Genomic DNA, 22,089 nt, shown 5'->3' on the forward strand with positions numbered 1-22,089 from the left:
ATAATGCCACAAGGACCACATCAGAATCACAGCAAAAGAAACAGAATTCTAGCTACTATTTCACTCTTCATTGAACGACAGCTACCCGTCATAATTGTGTATATGTTTACTGTATTTTTTTAACTTCTAAAAATTGACTTATAGACAAAGCACAGAGGACATAATTCTATTTACAAAATAGAATATGAATATTTTCTACCTCAACAACATAGAGGTCAAGGTGTAGCTAAACTGATACTAGGAACCAATACCCACCCCCAAAGAAAATAATAAAAGAAGAAGAAGAATTAGAAGTAGAAGGAATGTAGAAAGCACTAATATCTTCATTGTAGTAGTGCTGAAAAACAAAAATATTAGTCCCATGCTCTTGCACTCAGGTCTGGGTTGGCTGTTACAAGCTCTGATTAGTTTAAGAAGAAAACTTGAAAGATGATTCTAATAATGCCTTTCAAGCTAGCCATTACATTTGTGAGGTAGATAAAGGAAAGGCTAGTGAATATATACTAGTTGCAATAAATTTTAAGGTAATTCTAAACTTATTCTGTATCTTATTATTGTAAAGGAGAATATTGAAGTGTTTGCTAGAAAGAACAAAGAAATTTCCAAGAATATTGAGCAGTTTGTCTTTGAAGTTACAAAGATTGTTAACTTATAAACTTAAAAAACTTTAATACATTTGAGTGTGTGTGTGTGTGTGAGAGAGAGAGAGAAAGAAAGAGAGAAACTATGTTCACTTAAAGTTGTAGACTACAGTTTTTATGGGATTTTGCCTACTCACCTGCTAATTGTCAACTTGTTATGGCTTCCCTGATATTGTTCTAAAAATGCAAATATAATAGGATCATGTAGATTACCTCCAATTAGGGATTCCCTTAAGATAACTGAAGTATTCCCTATAAAAATATTTTACACATGGGGACGCCTGGGTGGCTCAGTTGGTTAAGCAGCTGCCTTCGGCTCAGGTCATGATCCCAGCGTCCTGGGATCGAGTCCCACATCGGGCTCCTTGCTCTGCAGGGAGCCTGCTTCTCCCTCTGACTCTGCCTTCCACTCTGTCTGCCTGTGCTCGCTCTCGCTCACTCTCTCTGACAAATAAATAAAATCTTTAAAAAAAAAAAAAAAATATTTTACACATGAAATAAATATGAGTCTAATACATTAATCTCATAACACAACACTGAATTTCAATTTTCCACACCAATAAGAGTGAAGGGATGTAGCCCAAAACTGACAAAATAACAGAGATTTAAGAATATTATTTAAAATTTGGGGCGCCTGGGTGGCTCAGTGGGTTAAAGCCTCAGCCTTCAGCTCAGGTCATGATCCCAGGGTCCTGGGATAGAGCCCCACATCGGGCTCTCTGCTCAGCAGGGAGCCTGCTTCCTCCTCTCTCTCTGCCTGCTTGTGATCTCTGTCTGTCAAATAAATAAATAAAATCTTAAAAAAAAAAAAGAACATTATTTAAAATTAAAAGGGTAACAATAACAACAAAAAGCAATGTAACTATCAAAAATTAGGAAATGGATAGAGGAGCATGTAAGTAAGGCGAACTTTATTTCCTAACAGGCAGTCAATAGTTTATGTCTTTCATTAAACAAGTTACAGGTTCAAGCTTCCTGCTTGGTAATACACAGCTAGCTCCCAAAGTGCTGAAAATGATTAAAAGCGGTTGCCCGGATGGAAGGGTATGGGGGGGGGGGGGTGATGGGTGGGGTGGGAGACCACCGCTTTCTATCATAAGCACTTCTGTAGGATTTTCTTTTTTGTCAGATGCAGATCTTATTTAAATCACAAAAGGATGCCCAGGACCTGCCTCACTCTGACCAGTGTTCCTGGGACTGGATCCTGTCACTGAGGCTCTTTTCAAAGGCTAGGGCTTCACCGCTTGCTCCCAGAGCAATCTGGTGCCAAGGGCATCCCTGGCCAAATCTCCACACTCAACTGACTCCCAGACCCCACTAACTTCATCCACTAACAGCGGCCCTTACTGGACCTCCTGAATTCTGACCCCCTGCAAAGGTTCCCACCTGTCTTCACATTTACTGGTACCTCACATGACTGGTCACATTCCTTCCTACCATCGACAGCAGCCTCCTTCTGCCCACAGATACCACCCCCTACCCCCGCCCCTAGTGATTTTATGCCCATTCATTCAGCATTGTGAGATTACATACTTGCTAATGACTCTTTACCATTTTAGTATGTCCTATAGTTTGTCACATCATTTGTGTACCTTCCATCAGATCATTTACAAAGACCCCCAAGAGCTCCCCTGGTATATATACACGCTCTGTCTAGGAAAGTGATTGATTAATCCTAACTGCTTCCTGCTTCCAAACAGGTTCTGCATTCATAACAAAAGCCCTTTCTTCTCCCACGAATCACACAGTCGGAGACCCAAACTTTGATTACAGGGCCTGCTAGCTCGCCTGGTGTGGGGCACACAGGGCTCCTGGTCAGTGGGAGCAGAGACGACACACGTGGAATGGGCCAAACCCAAACAGCCAGGAAGCTGGCTCTGTTGGCTCTGTTCTCTGACAAAACAGAGAAGCCAGAAGGTAGGTAGTCGGTACGCCGACACAATGCACCAAAGCCAGGGAAATGCCCACTAGGCGGGTCGTTCCTGCTAGGCTACCGTGGGCCGGCTGACGTGGGTGATCCGGGCACACCTGTTAGATTGGCTCGCACACTGAGGCTGTCGCTTTCAGAATTTCGCCTGTGTGTGATTACAGGATTCCTGAGCAGATGATCTCCAGTTTTGGTGAATTAGAAATTTCTTGCTTATCAGTTGGATCCAGAAAAATTATTTTGATTTAGTAGTTTTTTAGATACACTTGTCAAGTATTACGGAGATTCTCGGGTTTGGCTTTCCATCTGCTTCTGGCGCCATTTTAAGATGTTATCGTTAATGTTAGAGCTGGATTTAGGGTGGGTGTAGCAGAACAAATACTATTTTAATATCCAATGTTTCATGGATATTAAAAAAAAAAAAAAAAGCTTGGGAAAATCTTGATTAAACAAGAGTAGAGAGGTCTTTACTGCTGGACTTATCAGTGCCTACGATATGCTAATTTCATTGTTCACCTCTAAGAAATGTAACACACAGCGGTTCCCAAAACTTATTTAACAATATTACACTTTTTTTAAAAGGGAAAATTACTGATTACTAGTATTCAAGGGAACACAGTGTGGGAAACTCTGTGTCCATTTTATAATTACTATTAGTCTTTATGCTTTTCTTGGGAGGCTTCCTAAAACTGCTTAAAATGGCTACTTAGAATAACAATTCTTAAAGCCGGTAGGTGTCTTAGAGTCATCTACTCCTACCTCTTATTTCACAGATGAGGAAAATGAGGCCCCAAAAGATGGGATTTTGCCCAAGTTTTGCACCAATGGCAGCGCTATCTTCAAGTCCCCTGATCTCAAATCGGTGTTTTTTCCGCTATGTCACAGAGTCTCCTGGTTTCTACCACCCACACTTTTCTTGGATTTCCTTTTTGTAACAAAGTAGCTGTATGATTCATTTGGGGTTACCTCCGCGCCCCTCACCCCGAGAAGGTTGAATTTTTCAGTTTTGATCAGCACTACCCACTGGTTTACCCACGGGTTCTCTCATCCCCAGTTCCAAACCACTTACTAGTCTGTGCCTGTCCAGGGTATTTCCCCTCCTCATAGGTCTTCAACTGCCCGTTCCGGGAAGCAGTTAATTGCTTTACTCGAAACCACATTTCTCTCTGCATCAGGATAACTATATAGTCTGTGCTTTGTTACCATGTGACTTCACAGCTTCCTTCATATGGTTAAGTCTTCTGACTTGGTCTTCCAGCCTAGTTCTGCTGCCTTTCAGCATATGCTTACTGTCTCAGCTTTTACAAATGTGTAACATGGTGTTGGCCGTCCCCTTGCCAGCTCGGGTTTACGAGGCCAAACTTCCAGCGACACCCATAGTCTCCTGGGCACTGACACTGTGCCTCTGGTTTGGGTAGGAGTCACCAGGTGAAGAAGGGGCTTGGGCTCGGTGCCGCATCGCCAAGGTCTGACCTAACAAAGGGCATAGACGGCCAAGAGAGAAACTCATCTCCTCTACGTCTCAACAATACGCCCACGGTTAAGAACCCGTATAAACATCAAATAAGCTTGCTTACAACATTTGCGAGACTGCGGCCATGTCCTTCTGCCCCCAGTCCACCCCGGCGCTCACAGATCAAAGCCTTCACTTGCTGCCTACCATCACAACCCCACTTCCTACCCTGTACTCTACTTTGTTGCTGAAACTGAGAATTAGTGAGGCGGTAAAAAAGCCTAATAGTTTTCCTAGCCTTTTCTGGTCTCTGTTAGTTGTTCATTAAAAGACTACTTCCTCACTCTTTCTCAAGGAGCTCCCAAGCTTCGTCCTGGGAGTTTTTAAATTTACATCCGTGTCCTTAGAAACCTTTAATTTTCTCCTCCAGCTCTGGCTTGTTTCTCTGCTGTCTATTCTCCTTCTTCTTTGAAGTTCCTGAGTTTATGCTTCCTTTTTGTCATGAAGGCAGACTATCCCTGCTCCCAAGTTCCCAAAACCTGTCCGCTGCCTTTTGCGACGAAGGGAGCGGTCGGCTGCGGTTTGGAGGTGGCGCGGCCCTGAGCCTCGGGCTCCTCGTCTGCACACGGGGATCGTACTCTCTACCTGGCAGGACTGTTGTGAAGTTGGGATGAACAGTGCCCCGCACCTAGTAGGTGCTAAATAAATGTCCACTCTGGAGAGACAGGCTCCCCTCCTCATTCGGAAATCCCTTGGGTTCGTTAAGGAGGCTGGCCGTCCCTCTTACCTTCCATCTGATTCCCAAACCCACTCCTTCCACACACCTGGCTGATGGGCTGGTCTGTTAAGGTGCTCCTGCAGGAATCTTTCATCTCCTCTTGGCTCTATTCTTGGAGGCAGAACTTGTCAGTGCACCCCCCAACCGCCCTCATGCCTTAGAGACTCTGCTGAGACACTCGCTGTCATATAATGGAACATTTAAACACCAGGACTCAAGCAAGACTTGCCAGCTTCAGGGTTGGGGGTAGGGGGGTGCAGATCCACATGCATGGGCATTCTCCCCTCCAGCATCCACTCCGAAGGAGGTGAGAAGTAGTGGGGTCCAGCACTTCCTGGCCTGCTGACCTCTCTGTGTTGTTGTCCCTTCATCTATAAAATGGAATAATAACCAAACCCAAGGAAGGATCCAGGTTCTCTAGGGTCTGACACTTTAAAAACAATATAGACTTATGAATATGAAATTAAGAACAGGGCCTTAACAGGAGCTCATGCAAGGGAGGGAGCCCGAAGCCTGGGCTTCACAGCTGTTATGCTAAGTCTGCCCCTAATGGGAGCAGTGGGGCTGAGTGGTGAGGGCTACGTGAGGGACAGAGCGCAAAGCACTCACCACAGCGCCAGGTCTAGCAGACTGTTGTAATGTTAATTATTAGTATAGATACTCATAATAATTTTGATAAAATTCTAAGTTAATTCTATAACTAGAACTATAAAAATAAATGCGTGTAATAATCATAACGCATCCTTTTCTCTTGTTCATGCTCATGAGAATGCCGTGGGATGAGCCCCAACTTCAGCTTGCCCCGACCTGAGGTTCTCTCTTCCTTAAACCTGGGGACCCTATTCTCAATGAATTTCCTTCTCCTAGTTCTTGACCGTATTGTGGTCCCTGATCCCTGTAGTGGCTGTGTGTGTGTGTGTGTGTGTGTGTGTGTGTGTGTGTGAGTGACAGAGACAGACAGAGAAACAGAGAGGGAGAGAGAGAATCCTATGGGCATGGATGTTGCTTTTTCAGGCAAGTTGGGCTGTTTCAGGCAAGCATAGCTTGGAGAAGGAAAAGTACTTTAAGAAACAAAGCAAATGCAGAATCTACTGCAAGGCCCCAGGGTGTGGTGGACTGGAGGAAGAAGGACACAAGCACAGAAGGACAGGACTCATAAATCCAAAGAAGCCACTGAAACCTAGTTTTCAGCCGCTCCTTACAGGAAGTGTCCTACCCTTGAGATAAAATATCTGAAGTAACTAAGTCGTATGTCTCTGACTGGAGATGGGGACACGGGGGCGGGGGGGCATTTGTGTTTGTTCTTCCCAACTCCGCTCCCCTCTCCACAGCCTGGACGTTCTCTTGTTCCAGAAGAGGACGGCATTGGAGGGAGCCCCAGCCATGACTCACTCAGAGCTAATCCTTGGCAAATCCATCACCATGGAAACTGCCAATCATCCATGCTTTTTATCGCTTAACAGAACATCTGCCAGGGGAAAGCCAAGTGGTACAAATTGTTCGTCCTGCCTACCGTGTTTACACTGGGGCCCCTGGCAAACAGAGAGAGAGAGTCAGGGAGGCAATGCTCCATAGCAGAATGGTGGCCCAACCCCGGGCACTAATTAGCTGGGTGACCTTTAGCAATCCTTCATAAGTCTCTCTGTGCTCCTCCTTTCCTTGTTGGATCGGTGATTCTCAGCCTGGCTGGGCCAAGGGGCAGTGAAAGGACGGGGAAGCATATCTCCTAAGAAGGCTGGGGCTAAAAAAAAAAAAAAAAAGCTTGTGTAGATAGTTTCTTCAATATTATAATTTTATATTTGGAATTTTACAAAATAAGATTTTCATAATTTAAGCTACAGAATATAAAACTAATAGTCTTAAGTAGCAATCTGTCTCCAAGGAGGGACAAACACACCCTTCTCTGGTCCGGGGAGCATATCAGCATTTCTAGTGCAGGTGATGTAGGTTTTAGTATCATGATGAAAAATGAATACAGGTGAAAAAGACAAAAAGTTTGCTGAACAAACTTCTCTCAGATGTTAGTCCCGCTCAGACTCGGGGCTATTGTATGGCTCTTCAAATCTCAGGCTGCTCATTTCTTGCTGGAGGGGAAAATACTGAAGCGGGGCCTGCCATTCTCTGCCCTCTCTCAAACCGGGCATCCCCTCTCTCTCTAAGACACCGGGCTTGGAGAGGCCAAGGAGGACACGGTGAAGCAGTGTGGAGGGAGCCCAGCACGGTCACATTACTCACACAACCTCCCCGGAGTGCCCCCTGGGGTGCTGCCAGCCAAGAAGGCCTACGGCCCCCCTCAGGTGTGACTGCGCCCTGGCCTCTGGGCCCAGAGTTTCTTGACCTGGCCTTTGGACTCATGGCCAGGTCCGAGGAAACGCTTAGCCGGGAAGCCTCTTGAATGTGTGTTCTGCCTGTGTGGGGGAGGGAGGGTAGGACAATATTTTCAAATGTTAACTTTTTAAAAAGTTCCCTGTATTTGTTTTCCCCCTTGCCTTTTCTGTCCGTTCAAGAGGAGATGACCTACACTGTATTGCCTTGAGAGAGATATGTGGCAGAAGGAAGCCGAATTTGCCAGTGCTTTGTTTTAGGGTCTGTTTCTCAAAAGCCAGAGCCCTTGGGAGATTTTAGAGAATCAAGGAGGTAGAAAAGAAGCCGCAAAACGGGTGGGGAAAGCATGGGGGCGGGGGGACAAGAATAGACTTTGGTACATAGTTTGCTGGGTCCGGTGCGAATAAAAATACAAGACCCCTTGTTCAAAAATTACTAAGAATTTTAGCAACCACAAACCATTAAACCAAGCGTGGGGCCCTCCTGAGCTTGGGACGCAGTGTGAATGCATAGGCTTGTGCCCATAATGCTGGCCCTGGACGGGAGTGTCCGCCATATTGTAAGAGAAGATTGTCCCTGGAGCTGGAGGCAGGGAGAGAAAGTCACATAGGATCTACAGCAGTGTGGACCTGGGGCCCACTCCTTGCCAGCACTAGTGGGGACCCCGCAAGACCCTAGAAAGGAGAGCCTGGGAAACGCATAAGCTCTAAGCACAGGGCTTCCAGGTTCAGATTTCTGGTTCTCAAAAATGGCTTAGAAGCTGCACAGAGCATGTACCTGAAGGGATGTGCAGACAGGACAGCAAGAGGGTCTGGCTCCCGGTACAATGCTGAAAAGCCAGACATGCGTTGGGACTTGGTAAGGCCCTGAGACCCAGGAACAAAATGGCAGGGCCTGGTGGAGGCATGATGAATGACTGACCTCAGTTTTCAGTCATCCTGGCAGAATGAAGGCTTAGAGTCCGAGACTGACACTTTGTATTTCAGAAGAATGAAAGGGAAGCGCTACTCCTGACATATCTGTATTTGTGGACCAAGACTGGACCTGCTGGACCTGAGACCTGGCTCCAAACTCACCTCTGTGGCTGGCGAGAGAGAAGGTTTGGACCCGAGTGGTCAGCAGCAGAGGTGGAGAAGAGCAGGAAGTAAAGAACCTCCTTTAGGGGGAAAAATTGACAGGGCTTGGAGGGTACTGCTAAGAAAGAGGACGTTATCATGAATAAGTCTCCATTACTGGCAGGAGCAACTGTCTGGAGCAAATTGTCCTGAAATCAGGAGTAACGGGGAAAAACCAACTGGAGGATAGGTGGGATGGGCTTGGTTCTGAACATGTTGGGTCTGAGATGCCCAAGACAGGATGTCATGGAAGCAACTGAGGATATGGTATGAAGCTTAGAGGAGTCTGGGCTGGGTGCGAGTCTGGGAGTCATGAGCCTTGTGAGTGGCCATGGGACAGTAGGCATGGGTGGGATTCTAAGGAAAACAGGCGAGAAAGAAGAGAAGAGGGCAGGGGCACAGACTGAAAAAATCCCACATTTACTGGGCGGAAGGAAGAGGATGTGTCTATGAAGGCAAGTCAGAGGGCCAGGAGGTGGACAAGGAGGGTGCTGCATCATGGAAGGCATGAGAAAAGAAGGAGGAAGTGGAAGTTGCCCATCTGAAGACACGGAGAAGTTAGAGATGCTCACTGAACCGAGTAGCATGGCAGCCACCAAAGACTGGACGGGGCCATCTCAGTGGTGAGGCAGGTTTGGAACTCCAAAAGAAGAGAGTGGACAAGCTGAACAGGAGACAGAAAATGGAGACAGGAGCACAGACAAAGCCCCAGGGTTTGGCAGTGAAGAGGAGTGAAAATGCGTCACGGCTAGAGGCAGGATTCGGGAAAGGGGATCAAAGGCGACTGACATTGTTCATCTTCTTATCTGCACAGCCTTACTGAGGTGCAACCGTCAGGCGATAAGTGGCACGTGTTTTTCAACTGTAAGAATCTGGGAAGTTTTCACATATGAATATACCCGTGAACCCATCACCATCATCAGGAATAGAGTTTCCTGCCCCAAAATTACCTTGTCCCTCCCGCCTGCCCCCCTTCCCTAGTTCCCCATCCACAAATCTGCTTTCTGTTACCAGAGTTTGCATTTTCTAGAATTTTATATAACTGGAGGTTTACATAGTTTTATCTTTTAAAAAAGGTTCTTTCCTTTTGTCTGACGTCTTTCATGAAATACCATTATTTTATGACCATCTGTATTGTTGCAGGATCAGTGGCTCATTCCTTTTTATTGCTGAGTAGTTCTATATGGCACGGCTATGTCATAATTTATCTATTTGCCTGTTGACAAATAGTTGAGTTGTTTCCAGTTTGGGACTATTACAGAGTAAGCTGCTTTGAACATTCATGCACAAGTCTATACGAACACGTGTTTTTATTTCTCTGCGGTAGATAACGTGGGGTGGAATGGCTGTGCATGTGTTTAATTTTTTTTCTTTTAAGTCTACTGCACCTTGTATTCCTAGGTGGCGCCCATCCAAAGACTAATCTGGTACGGCCCTGCTTAGCTTCCAAGAACAGACACATTTAGGTTGGTATGGCCATAGGCTGTTCAATTTTGATTTAAGAAATCATCCCACTGTTTTCCAACATGGTCGTACTATTTTACATTCCTACCGGTAGCATACAAGAGTTCCAGTTCCTCCATGTCTTGCCAACGCTCAGCACAGACAGCCTTTAAAATTTTCAACATTCTAGTAGCTTCTCCTCTTTGTCTATCCCTATCCCACTTGAGGAGAGGATAAGGAGCAAGGAAATAGCCACAGGTAGGCAGGCAGAGGCAGGAGGGGAGGCAGAAAAGGAGATAAAATCAGCCACACTCCAGGGTATCAACACCACCTGATCAAGAGTAAAATGCTTGTCTGACTCTATGCTCTGGGACAAGTCACTCACAAATGGTGATTCCTCATCAATCATCTGGTCAACATGTTAGTTCACTACCCTCCAGGCCAGGGTCCAGAGCCCAAGACAAAAGTCCTAGAGGGACCTCAGTTTTGAAATGCTCCTCCCTGGCTGCTGGAGAGCCAGAAAATGGGGCCGATGGGGTAAGGAGATTCATTCATTGCCCACGGGACCCTGGTTTCACCCACACCCAGTGTCGTGAGAAGGCAACAGCATTTCTCTGTCCCCTGGGAGAAGACACATGGGTTGTGGTAGAGGCAAGGGGAGTTTTGGGGACAAATGTGCTCTCAGACTAGGGTGAAAGGGGGAGCTTGTCCTACTGAGGAATATATCCTGTTCAGCCCTGAGAGAAATATGTCTCTATTAACTAGGCCTACAGGTTTCAGTACATAGGTATGGAGCATAAAAAGGATGAAATAATGAGGGAGGCCTTCAGGAACTGTGAACAAGGCAATTCTGTTAGGTTTTTAGTGAAAGCAAAGGTCATCTCTAAAGTCAGACATAGATACCCATCCGAGAAGCACATGCAGGCCACTTAAAATACTGAGCTTCAGGAACCAAGCGTCTGTACCCTCATGTGGGAGTGGGAAAGAACCCAAATTACTGTACCTGTAGCCGCTGGGAAGAACACCCCGAAGACACTGAAGAAAGATTCCCCGGGGCTGTAATCTGGCAGAGTGTTGTTCCACAGCAGTTCCGGGGAATAGCCCACAAAACCGTGCTCTGAAATGACACAAAGCAGAGCCAAATGAGCCAAGTGATTGTGTGGTGATGGCGGGGTCCTGGGATCAAGCCCCGCATCAGGCTCCCTGCTCAGCGGGGAGTCTGCACATGTGTAAGAACTCTGTCTCTCAAAATAAATAAATACAATCTAAAAAAAAAAAGTTTTAAAAAAATGAGCTGAGGGAGAAGATAGAGCATGTGGGCTTCCCTGGACTATATGGTCTCATCTTATGTAAATTTAAACGTTATAACATAGAGGTATGTGTGTGAGAGAGATGAAAGAGACAGAGGAGGAAGTCTGACAGAATCGTCATTACCACTCTCAGGCTTGACTTCATGGACCTGTTTCTCTAGAGACATGTAGATGAAATGACTTGAAGGAGAACAGTAGTTAGCTCTGGGTAGGGGAACATTCTTTTTTTTTTTTTTTCCTGTTTTTCTTTCTTTTCTCCTTTCTTTTTGATAGATTTCAGTATAGCTGAAATCTTTCATTGAGCATGTATTCATGTATTTTCCTTTAATTTAAAAAACTAAACTAACTTTCCCTGTTCAAAAACCTTTCCATGGGTCCCTCTTAGTTGCAGAACAGAGTCCAAATTCCTGAAGATGAGCATCAGAGCCCGTGACAAGGGGCACCGTGTCTGCTGCTTCCTGTTCATCTTTTCTCTCCTCTACCCAGTAGCCACGCAGATGATGCTCCCTGAGAACATCAGTAATGCCCCTCCCTGTGCCTCCCGCCCTCCGGACCTTTCTCCCACGTGTTTAGCATCAACGCCATGTTCACTCTCCAAGCCCATCTCAAATGCTACTCGCTTTGGGTTTTACCTCAACTCCTAAATCATGATCAGTCCCTTCCAACGGCTCTCATCACTGTGGCCATATTCAATCTCTCCCCAGCTAGACTTCTTAGGGCAAGAAATCCAGCCTTACGCAGCTCTGTCCCCCAGAATCAAGTGCTGTGCCTGGCACATAAGAGGTTGGTTGCTAATACGGGTCACATTAAGAAGAATCTTTCTCTTAGATCTTGGCTATGCTTTCCCATCCTGCACCCAGGCTTTCCGTTTGACTTGTTCATTGGGTACTTTATAGCAGGAACACCTCAGATCTGATTTCTTCAAAGTGTTTTAAACATTTGTACCCTGACTTCAATAAAATGTTTCATGTGGTTTCAAGCCTACTTTGCTTCTTTGTCAAAGAAGGTCACTTTGAACAGCATCTGTGGACATGTTAGTGGGCTATGGAAGTTGAAGATCCAAGTCAAGTGTTCTTAGGCTCAGGAACACCGAGGATAGGATATCCAGCCTCTGCTTTTGAATCTCATCTCTGAGAAGGAGTTGGTTTATTCCTGTTAACTATGGTCTAAGAGAAGCCAACCCTGCTCCCTTTCCTGAAACCCCCACAACCACATAGGATGGGCATTTGGCCATCACTCCAGCCAACCCCTAGAGTTGTGGTGACAGAATTTCCTGCCCAACTGTCCTCCACCTACCTTGGGGCTTAGCTTCCCCCTGAGCTTCCATCCACAAAAGAGCTCCTGCTTGTTCCTGAGTCCAAGGAGACTGCCAGTGCTTTTTGCAGCTTCCAAGATTCATAACTTAATAGGAAAAATATTTTGTAAAAAAATAATAAAGTGAAAGCTCAGTGAAGCACAAGGGGCCCTGGGGAGTCCGGTCAGGACTTAAAATCACTGTCAATTGCTTTCTTCTGCCCGAACACGGAATTTGCCCTAAGACCTTCAATTCCAAGTCCTGGGCAACATTTCTGAATGGTTTGGCATCTTCGCAGCTGGTCTTCCCCTCATTAACAAAAAAGCAATAATGGCTGAGTTAACTTTAGTTTATCCCCTGGCTGACCCCACTGACTAGCCTTTCTGAGATGAAAACCCAGCCCAGCCTGCCTTGGAGCAGAGTTCGGCCAAGCTGGGATGATGTGTGGGTCTGAGAGCACATCTGAACGCAGGGCTATGGGCTCGCAGAGCTGTGGGCTTGCTGGGGAGGCTTCGCTGGGCCCCACTGACTTCAGTGGCCCCCACGGCAGCTCTGACAGAGGTGGGTGTTTGGTCACCAGGCCCCGGGGTCTTTACCCAGGTCCCACGGAAGAGTTCCTGGGAAGACTTCTCTCTCCGTCCACCCCACCAACAGGATCCACAGACTGATAGCCTAAGTCACTTGGCTCTCACGGGGGGCTGAGAGGAGGCCTGCCTCCTCCCCTCTCTCTCTGCAAATGCAGCCCCACACATTGCCCAGCACATGCTCACACTGACGTGCTGCCGAGCCAGCCCTCTCCTTCTGGTGTGCTTCTGAATCCTTCTCAAGAAAATCACCTCAACTTTGAAAAGAACTTTATGGGCAAAAACATTGTCAATGCTTTATTTATAACCATGTAAAATGGGAAGTCTACATTTCTAACCCTGGGGGACTAAAGTATTTTAAATATTTAGAAAGGGTTTTTAGTACCACAGAAAATTGTCCACGTTATGTATGATACACCTGAAGCAAGAAAACTGGACACCGTTTATAGTATAAATACCAAAAAAGTTTTAATTTATGCATGTAAGGAAAGAAGAAAACATACTAAAATACTAACTACGGATGTCCATATAATGCAATTATGAGCAATTTCTCCTTATTTCTCTTTTACAAATTTTCCACATTGTCTTTCACAAGCAAAATTCACTCACCAACACAAAATAACGTCTTTTCGAAAAACAAACAGAATATCCCAGGACTGAAAGCCTACCTTCTCTAGAGCACTTTTCTGTAAAGAAGTTTCTTTTGTTTATTTTTTTTCTTTCCATCTATATTCTACCTGCTTCTCAAAATGATTTAAGTGATTTATGAGAAAAACATAAGTAAGATAGGGCAGATAAAATAAGAACCAAAAGAAAAAGAAAAAAAGAAATGGAGGGAGAACAAGCCCCCACAGCCACGTCTCCATGAGACACAGCCCGAGGTCTCTGCATAAAGCTGTGAGGTAAGACCCTGCAGTGATCACCCTCCTACTAGAATTCAAGGCCTACAGAGATCATCTGATGGCTTTTTGGCCAGCCTGCTCAGCCAGGGACAGACCTCCGGGCCCACCCCTCCTGTGTGCCACTTTCCAGTGGATGAGAAGGAGCTCTGGAGGCCGGCATGGTGGACTTCCTTATTTCCTCTGCTCTTACCTTCCCAGGCCCTGATGACTTCCACTCCCTAAAAACCCCACCACCTCAGGTCCCCGGGCCTCAGGCAGCCCCCAGTGAGGCTTGGACTTACTGGTCCTCACCTCAGCTTCCAGGGCTCTGATCTCTCCCCAAACCCCAAACCGGGCCCAGCCGACCCTTGAGCTTATAGCAGGGTGGATGCCCAGGTCACCCACTGATGTCCCTGACCAGCTTGGACTTGCTAGCTGAAGCACGAGTTGAGCTCAGCTGCACACATCCAGGGCACCTGCCATAGCCTCTCACAGTGGGTCTTCAGGCTGGACATGCTGACATCCAGGACAAAGGTTCTTAAGTTTCACGGTTATGGCCCCATTGGAGAATCCGATGAAGGCTGTCCCCACCGACAGCACACTTCGCACATCATTTGGGGGTTCCAGGCCTCTGAAGCGTCTCCAAGGGGCATATAACCTGAGGGTCAGGACTCCCCCTCCAGGGACTGCCCTGCAGCCGAGACTTGTGCCAGCCCCACACACACTGATGGCGTCCCCTGTCCCGCCTGCCCCCGTGCCCAGCCTCACAGTGGACAGACGGCCCACGACAATGCATGACACTGCTGTCCCTGCCAGGCAATGGGGGGGTCTCTCTGTGCACAGGCCATCAGAGGGCAACCTCTCTTCTGAACACAATGACAAGCGGCCCCTTATTGAGCACCTCCTTTGCACCTGTCCCCAAGCACTTAGTCCCTTACAACGTCATCCTTGATCCTCAGATCTACCCTGCAAGATCAGAGGGAAGGACAGCAGGCTCAGGAAGGTAAAGAATCTTGTTCAAGGTACACAGCCAGACTTGCCTGTGCTACAGCCACCGCCTCTCTTCCAGGAGACCGTCCCCTGGTCCCTGGCCCTGCCCTTCCCACACAGGAGGCTGGCCTTGGTCCTGGGCAGGCCTGTGGCCTATGGAACAAACCCTTCTGGGGACATCCCTGGGGTGGGGGGCTGAGGGGCTGGGGGGTGCCAAGGCATGCAACACAGGTCCTCACCAAGCCCAGCAGACATCCGTAGAGCTCACAGCATCCCTGCCCTCCTTCTGCAGGAGGCTGACAGGGGACCCCCCTCACTAGGGAATGCCATGCGCGTCTAGGGGTGTATGCCGGGTGGAGGCTTGCAGAGCTCATAGCAGACAGAGCCTCGTCTGGCCTCCATGTCTGTCTGAATTCAGAGATTTCCTCCCACCATGCTGTCTGTCTGTAACTCATCCCCAGCTGTTTCCCCAGAGGTCCCTAACGCTTGTGTCTCAGCCCCTGGGAACCATTCAGTCCCTCTGCTGGTACAACAGGGAGCCAGTCCGGGCCTTCTCAGCTGACATCTTCCAAACCCGAAAGGCCTGGGAGGCCCCATGCCTGCACACGCTACATGTGAACATCTGGGTTTGACCCGAACATCTGGTTCTGTATTTACCAAAAATACTTCAGCCCCACTTGAGCTACGTGCTTTTAGGAAAAACAACACAGACCGGGGGGTGGAATGGGGGGACATAAGAGAGAGAAAACAAATCAAGACAAAAGCCAGGCAAGAAGAGGCAGAGGTAAGATACTTGGAAGGTCTCTCTGCAGAAAGGCCTGGGCTTCCTTTCCCAAATCCAGGTAACATGGTACCTCCGGGTGCCCCCGGCTGGGCTCTGATGCCATAGGGTCCACCGTCCACTCCCAGGGAGTCCTCACAGGACCCCACCCACCTTGCCCTGGCCAAAGGGAATCAGCTCTGGTCAGCAGCTGTGACAAACCCTCCTGTCAGGTCGCTGCCGGGAATCTCTCTGTGGCACCTGTGGCTCCCTGCCCCCTCCACCCCCACCTCTGGGGTCTGCCGAAGTCACAAGAGGCAGTTGGGAAGTCATCAGCCCCCACATGTGGGCGTCAGATTGCTACTGCTGACTAACTTAGAAAGTGAGATTTCTAAAAATGACATTGGCAGTAGGGTTGGGGTGGGGGCACCTTGCTGGGAGCCGAGCTCCAGGGCAGGCAGGGGCTTCCGGTCCTGGCTTTCTTCTTGGCTCGGGTCCCTCACCCCTGGACCAGCGAGACAGCCCTTTCCTGGGAATGGACAATGGGAGAGGCTGGTCCAACCAGGAATAGAAAGAGCGGAGGAAGGGCCTGGGAGAGAGGAAGGCAGGGAGGGCCCCAGAGGGCGGACTGGGGCCTGAGGGATCACAGGAAGAGCAGCTCTGCAAGGAAAAGGAAAGGAGAGGCCGAGGTTCTGGGAAGGGACACACACCAAAACAACGCAGTGGGGGAGGGATGGGGGGATGAGGCCAAGAGGCGAGAAGTGAGCTGAGGCTCCCCAGAGGAGGAGGAAGTACAGTCGGGCAGGCAGTAAGGGAATCACGAATATGGTGCCTCTCCCAGGGGCAAAACATGGTGTAGCACACATGCCCCACCTCGGGTCCTCCAGGGTAGGCAGTGCCATGAGGGTCTACCCTGCTGTGACCACTCTGGGATGTTGTGGCTTGGGGACAGAGATCTGCAGCTTGAGGGAGGGAACAGGTCTGAAACGGCCTAAACAAGAGAGGTCACTGTGAAGGAGAAGGAGAGTGTCCAGGGTCCATCCTGTCACTAAGTCCTCCATGGAGCTCCTGCCCAAGCAGCGCCCCCCCCCCAATTACTCACACACTACTTGACCACAGATGGTCTAAGGCAGACAAAGATGGGCAGCTCATCCCACTTCTAACTGTGCACTGGCCAGCGGAGTCTTTTCTCCTCTGGGCTGTGCGCTTAGCTCCTGGGAGCTTAGAAGGGGCGTGGGGATGGGGGCAGTGGACCTGGGCCCAGAGAGCATGGATTTGGGAGAAGCCAGGCTCTTGTCCTCCTGCCTTGGGTGGAGAATGGGGCCCCTTCCTGGCATGAGCATCCTAAAGATCTCTGGGGGAAAAAGGAAGGATGTTGTCAGGAACAAGACACAGGGGTGGGTGCCCTGGTTCCTAGGGGGACTGAAGGTGAGTCCCTTTTCCTTTTGAAATGCAAATTCTGACTGTCAATCTGGTGTGAGCCCCAGGTTCTTCATCCCTACTGAGCCCCCAGGTAATGAGGCAGGTGCAGGGGACCTGGTGATGTTTTAGAGCCCTTCTAATTCTGAAAGTGGCCCAGCCAGGAGCCCATTCTTAACATTCATCACTCAGCCTGCAATGACACCACTGATTTCCAGCGGCAGACATAAAATCCCAGACTGGCTTCTGGAACATGTCAGCACCACCCCAGCACCCCCACCCCCCCACTCTGGCTGCTACCCCTTCCCTTCCCCGTGGCTGTGACACAACACGTGAACTGGGAAATGAGCTCGCTGCCACATTTCTTAACATGCTGTGACCAAGCAATTATGAATTACAAGGCCTGCCACTAGGTCTTCTGTTATTACAGTGTCGGGTGCCCTCCGTTCAAGCTGATAATGAATCTTCAAGGTCGAAGGCACTGATCCTTTTCAACAACTGAGCCACCGGGAGCTCGGAGTCTGGCCTGGAGCCCACGGAGGACCGAGCCCAGTCTGCAGGGCTATCCCACCAGATGGGGTCACAGCAATCTGGGTCTATTATAGGGACTCCATAGAAGTGTGTTGAACCCGAACTCAGTCAGGCAGTATTGAGCTGGACTGTACTGACCATGGACTGGAAGACGGAAGGGAAATGATGATAAGTTTGGGAGATACTCCCGAGGCACCCACCCATGGCCCAGTTTTCCTTCCCCACAGGAGCTCTGGGCGGCCAGCTGGTGGCCTGCCCTGCACCACAACCTCCTCTCTGGCTCCAGACTGTTTGGAGGTTTGGTCCCCCAAAGAGAGGGTGGGGAGAGGATGTGAGCAGGGTTTCCAGCTCCCACGCCCCCACCCAGAGAGAAAATACACAGAGGGTGGGCTGGGCATTCCAGCAGTGGCCAGAAGGGAAGTCTGAAGTGGGGCTGTGCCTGCCCAGAGGGCACAGGGAGGAGCAGCCCGGAGCCTCCAGGCCCCTGGGGAAGGCCTCCGCCCTCGGAGACAAAGGCTGGCTGGAACAGCTGGAGAGCCCGCAGGACTTGGTAACCCGGGTGGATGAAGGGCCTGAGTGTGTTGGGGTGGCGGTCAGGGTGGCCCCCTTGGAAGGGGGTGGCTGGAAGTTTCCCGTAACCAGAGAGGCTTCTGCCAACCCCTACAATCTAGGATGGACAGTTCAGAGGTTCTTTCTGAGCAAAGGGTTCCTCCCTTGTGAAAGTGAGGACAAGCCTTTTCTTGACAAAGAATGATGTCTAATACCCAAGAAACTGTTCCAGCTGCTGACAGAACTCTACTTTAAATGCTTAATGAAACTTTTCTTATAATGGTCTTGGGGTCAGCAAGTTGAGATATGAGATTTTTGCCTGGAGATGCCTACAGAGAAAAGAACTGTCAGATGCCCCAGAACAGGAAAAGGCCTGACTCCCGTCGGAACTCAGGCTACCCTGAGCCCAGGAAACAAAGAGGTAGCTTGGGATCATAGGAAGAACTGCCACACACACGGAGCTGGTCTTTGTGTCCGTCACTGTTCCAAGCCCGTCAGTAGTATTAGCTCACAACAGCCCTACAAAACAGCTGCATTCTCCAGGTAAAGAAAGCAAAGCGCAGAGGAGACCCAACAGGATTCAACCCTTGGAGGCTGCTGCTGGGGTGGGAGCTCGCTCAGGGATGCAGGGAGTCTGGGAGGGGAGCCAGGAGCCTGAGTGCCTCCGCAGGGGCCCTACCCAGGGCGGGTACAGAGGCCCTAGCGAGCCCAGCTCACAGAGCCTCCAACAGCCTGCCCAAAGCAGCGGGTGGCTCAAAGGAACCCTGAGAGGAAAATAGGGCCTTCTTATCTCCTAGGGTAAAGGAATGCGCTCTGGGGCCAGGATAAGTGGCTGTTTTGACAGGAAATCTCCACCCTGGCTGTGGGTTCCACCCAGCCACAACTTACCACCACCACCCCTTCTGTCCAGGCCTCTGGCATCCCAACTCCCAGCCTACTTAAACTCCAGAACCCCAGACCCCCAAATAATCCTAACCCAGATGGTGGCCCCCCACGTGGGCTGCCGCTATGCACCTCTAGCCCTCTGTGATAGTCAGGAGGTCTGACCTAGGAGTCACTCCCCTTCCCTAGTCTTGGCCTGGACACCCTCTCCAGGCAGGCAGCAGAGGAGGGGGTAGAATGTTAAGTGGTCCCCTGCAGGGGACAGACAGCAAGATAATCACAGTCATGTAAGCAAGGCTCCCCCTCCTGCCAGACACTATGCTGGAAATACCCAAATTCCCAGACACCCTTTCCTGCCCCCACTTCAACAGCCATGGGCACCTCTTCCCTAACACAAGCCCTACCCAAGAAAGAAATGGAGCAGATGGTCTCTTAGAATTCTATAGAAGATTCAGCATCCTAGTGCCATAAGGGTCTTTAGCTTCCAATCCATTTCACAGATGGGAAGGCCGAGACCTGCAGAAGGAGAACCTCACACAGTTGGCAGCTGGTCAGGCAAGGCAGAACCCAGTGTGGCCAAGCTCCCATCCAGCATGTCCTGTAGGCATTCCCCCCTCCAGTCCTGTAATGGACTCCCCCCCTCCCCAGTCCTGTAATGGCCCTCATCTCTCTGTTGTCCCTGCCAAGTGGGAACAAGAACCACACTATCTTCTTTTCTGGTGTGTCTCTGTTGTCAGGACCTAGGGAACATACCAGAACTGTAAAATACTAATAATTAACAATGGAGAGGCAGCCCTGGATGGCTCAGTTGGTTAGGCACTGACTTTGGCTCAGGTCATGATCCTGGGGTCCTGGGTTCGAGCCCCGCATCGGGCTCCCTGCTCGGTGGGAAGCCTGCTTCTCCCTCTCCCTGACTCCCTCTGCTTGTGTTCCCTCTCTCACTGTCTGTCAAATAAATAAAATCCTTGGGAAAAAAAAAAAAGAAACTCTGAATCTCAGCTCTCTCTTCTCCCCTCCCCACCGCCATAGCTGTAGAATCAGAATCTTTATTTTTTTTTAAAGATTTTTTTATTTATTTGACACACAGAGAGAGAGAGAGATTGAGAGAGATCACAAGTAAGCAGAGAGGCAGGTGGCAGGGGGTGGGGGGAGCAGGTTCCCTGCTGAGCAAAGAGCCCGATGTGGGGCTCCATCCCAGGACCCTGAGATCACAACCTGAGCCAAAGGCAGAGGCTTAACCCACTGAGCCACCCAGGCACCCCCAGAATCTTCATTTTAACAAGATCCCCAGATCTTGAAGCTTGAGAAGCTTGGAGTCTTGAAGTATAGAACCCAGGGGTCCCCAGGGACCTATGCTTCCAGGATAAATGACGGTAACAGTAGTAATAATGTACTGAGCACCCACCTGGTGACAGCTACGACACTTGTGCATGATTGTATTTTATGCTGCGGCAAGGGAGGCCTTATTACCTGCTCTTCAAAAATGAGGTGCACAGTCGGGAAGTCAGAGCCACAGTTACAGGCCAGCTGGAATCTGGTTCCAGAGCCCTGGTTCTGACAAGAGATCTAAGTGTTTCACTCGTCCACTCTACAGGGCCTAGAAAATCACTGGCAAGTGAGATCCCTGCGTGGGTATTTTAGGGGCTGCCCTACTGCCCATGCTGGCCCAAACACCTGTGCACAGGGGATGGGCTACCGAGGGGGCGGAGGGCTAACTCTTTCTTCAGAAACGGTCCCTGAAGATGAAGGGGCATGGTTCGGCCCCCAGTGAGCATTAAGTGCCAGAGTGACACATCAGTTAGAGGGTTAGCAGGCTTGGGGCCACTTCTGCCACAAGCTCAGAAACTTCTAGCACTGATATCCCCCAGGCCAGAGTGAGGGTAAAAGGGGAGGCTCACTCAGGTTCCCAGTCTATAACCTCCAAAGGTCTGATGTGGGGTTTCCTCTCCTGCCAGCCCCCAGGAGGCAACACTCTCCTGCCAACTGCTCGGGAAACAAATGCCACCCTCCCCTCCTGGTAGCATCCATGGGCTTCTCGGGCCACAGAGGCAGGCCTAGCTCAGGGAGCCCGGGTTTTGGCTGGTCCTCTCTGCACCACCTACCCTCAGCCTGGGACTGTCCATCTGGTTCTGTGTCTGTAGGTGTTTCACCTCATTCCCCACCCAAATGTGGGTGACTTGAGGGCACATCGCCCTGACTTCATGTCTCTCACAGACTGCCATGCCTGTCAACGAAGTAGGTGCCCCCAAAATGCTTGGGCCAGGAAGTGCCATGATCAGCCTTCCTACAGAACCAAAGAAGGTGGTCTGCCCACTCCCCACAGCCAGAGGACTCCTTCCGTTTGCAGGGAGAGGAGCAGGGGCACAGGTAGGAGATACATATCCTATCCCTCAGGGTGTCTCCGTCTACTTTCTTGGAACTCCCAGCTGTTCAAGGCGAGGCAGGCAGGCCCAGTAGTGCGAAAGGGCCCTCCCAAGCCAGTGATATCATGCTTCTGGCATTTATCCCCAGAACGCTGGCCAGGGAGCCCAGCAGCCCAAACCCCCTCCTGCTCACAGAGCTGGAGCAGACACAGGGGTAGAGCTGGACAGTGTTAGCTCTCACTTCCTTCTGCAGCCTTGACTGCGTCCCCACGGCCTCCTCAGCCTAAGGGTTGCTTCTCTGCCTTCCACAGCCAAAGCCAGCGAATAAAAATAATCCAAGCTAGCAGGAGGGCCTTGGAGCTGGGGGCTAGGGGGAGGGAGTGCCTAGGATTCTGGCCAGTCACTCTTTCTTCATCACAAACTCAGAACAAGAGGAAGGCCTGGGGCGTGCCTGCTCCTGCCCTTCCTCCAGCCAAGGATGAGTGAGGACCTCTGCCCACAGAAAACCTTCTATCAAGGGTTAGATCCAAAGAGCCAGGAATTCAGAGCTCCTAAGGTATGGTCTTCTCCCTCTCCCAGAGAAATCTTCAGTGTTCAAACTCACCTAATTTGAAAAACAGCAACTACCAACATGCACTGTTATTCCACAGGTAGAACAAATGGAAGAATGAGCTCTGCTTCCTGATTAGGGCACCAAGGGAGAGGAGGGGTAAGGACCGGATTGGGGGAGGGATGGTACCAAGACCCAGATGGGGCAGCAAGTTCAAGGTGGGAAGAAAAACCAGAGAGAGACAAACCTAAAAGGAGAGATCAGGCAGGAAGGGAAGAGGAGAGAAGCCAGGTA

The 22,089-nt window shown here is 49.5% G+C and overlaps 1 protein-coding gene across 4 annotated transcripts in view; it reads right to left on the bottom strand.

Annotated features, from left to right (window-relative positions):
* SLC12A8 (solute carrier family 12 member 8) overlaps positions 1–22,089 on the bottom strand; it is a 135,011-nt gene that overhangs the window by 49,783 nt on the left and 63,139 nt on the right. For all 4 annotated transcript variants that reach the window (XM_032335771.1, XM_032335764.1, XM_032335780.1 and 1 more), the window contains one exon: positions 10,686–10,799. In XM_032335771.1, the coding sequence (XP_032191662.1) occupies positions 10,686–10,799 (114 nt within the window). The remainder of the gene's footprint in view (positions 1–10,685; positions 10,800–22,089) is intronic.

This window comes from Mustela erminea, chromosome 1 (genome assembly GCF_009829155.1).
Source record: "Mustela erminea isolate mMusErm1 chromosome 1, mMusErm1.Pri, whole genome shotgun sequence".
Lineage (NCBI taxonomy): Eukaryota > Metazoa > Chordata > Mammalia > Carnivora > Mustelidae > Mustela > Mustela erminea.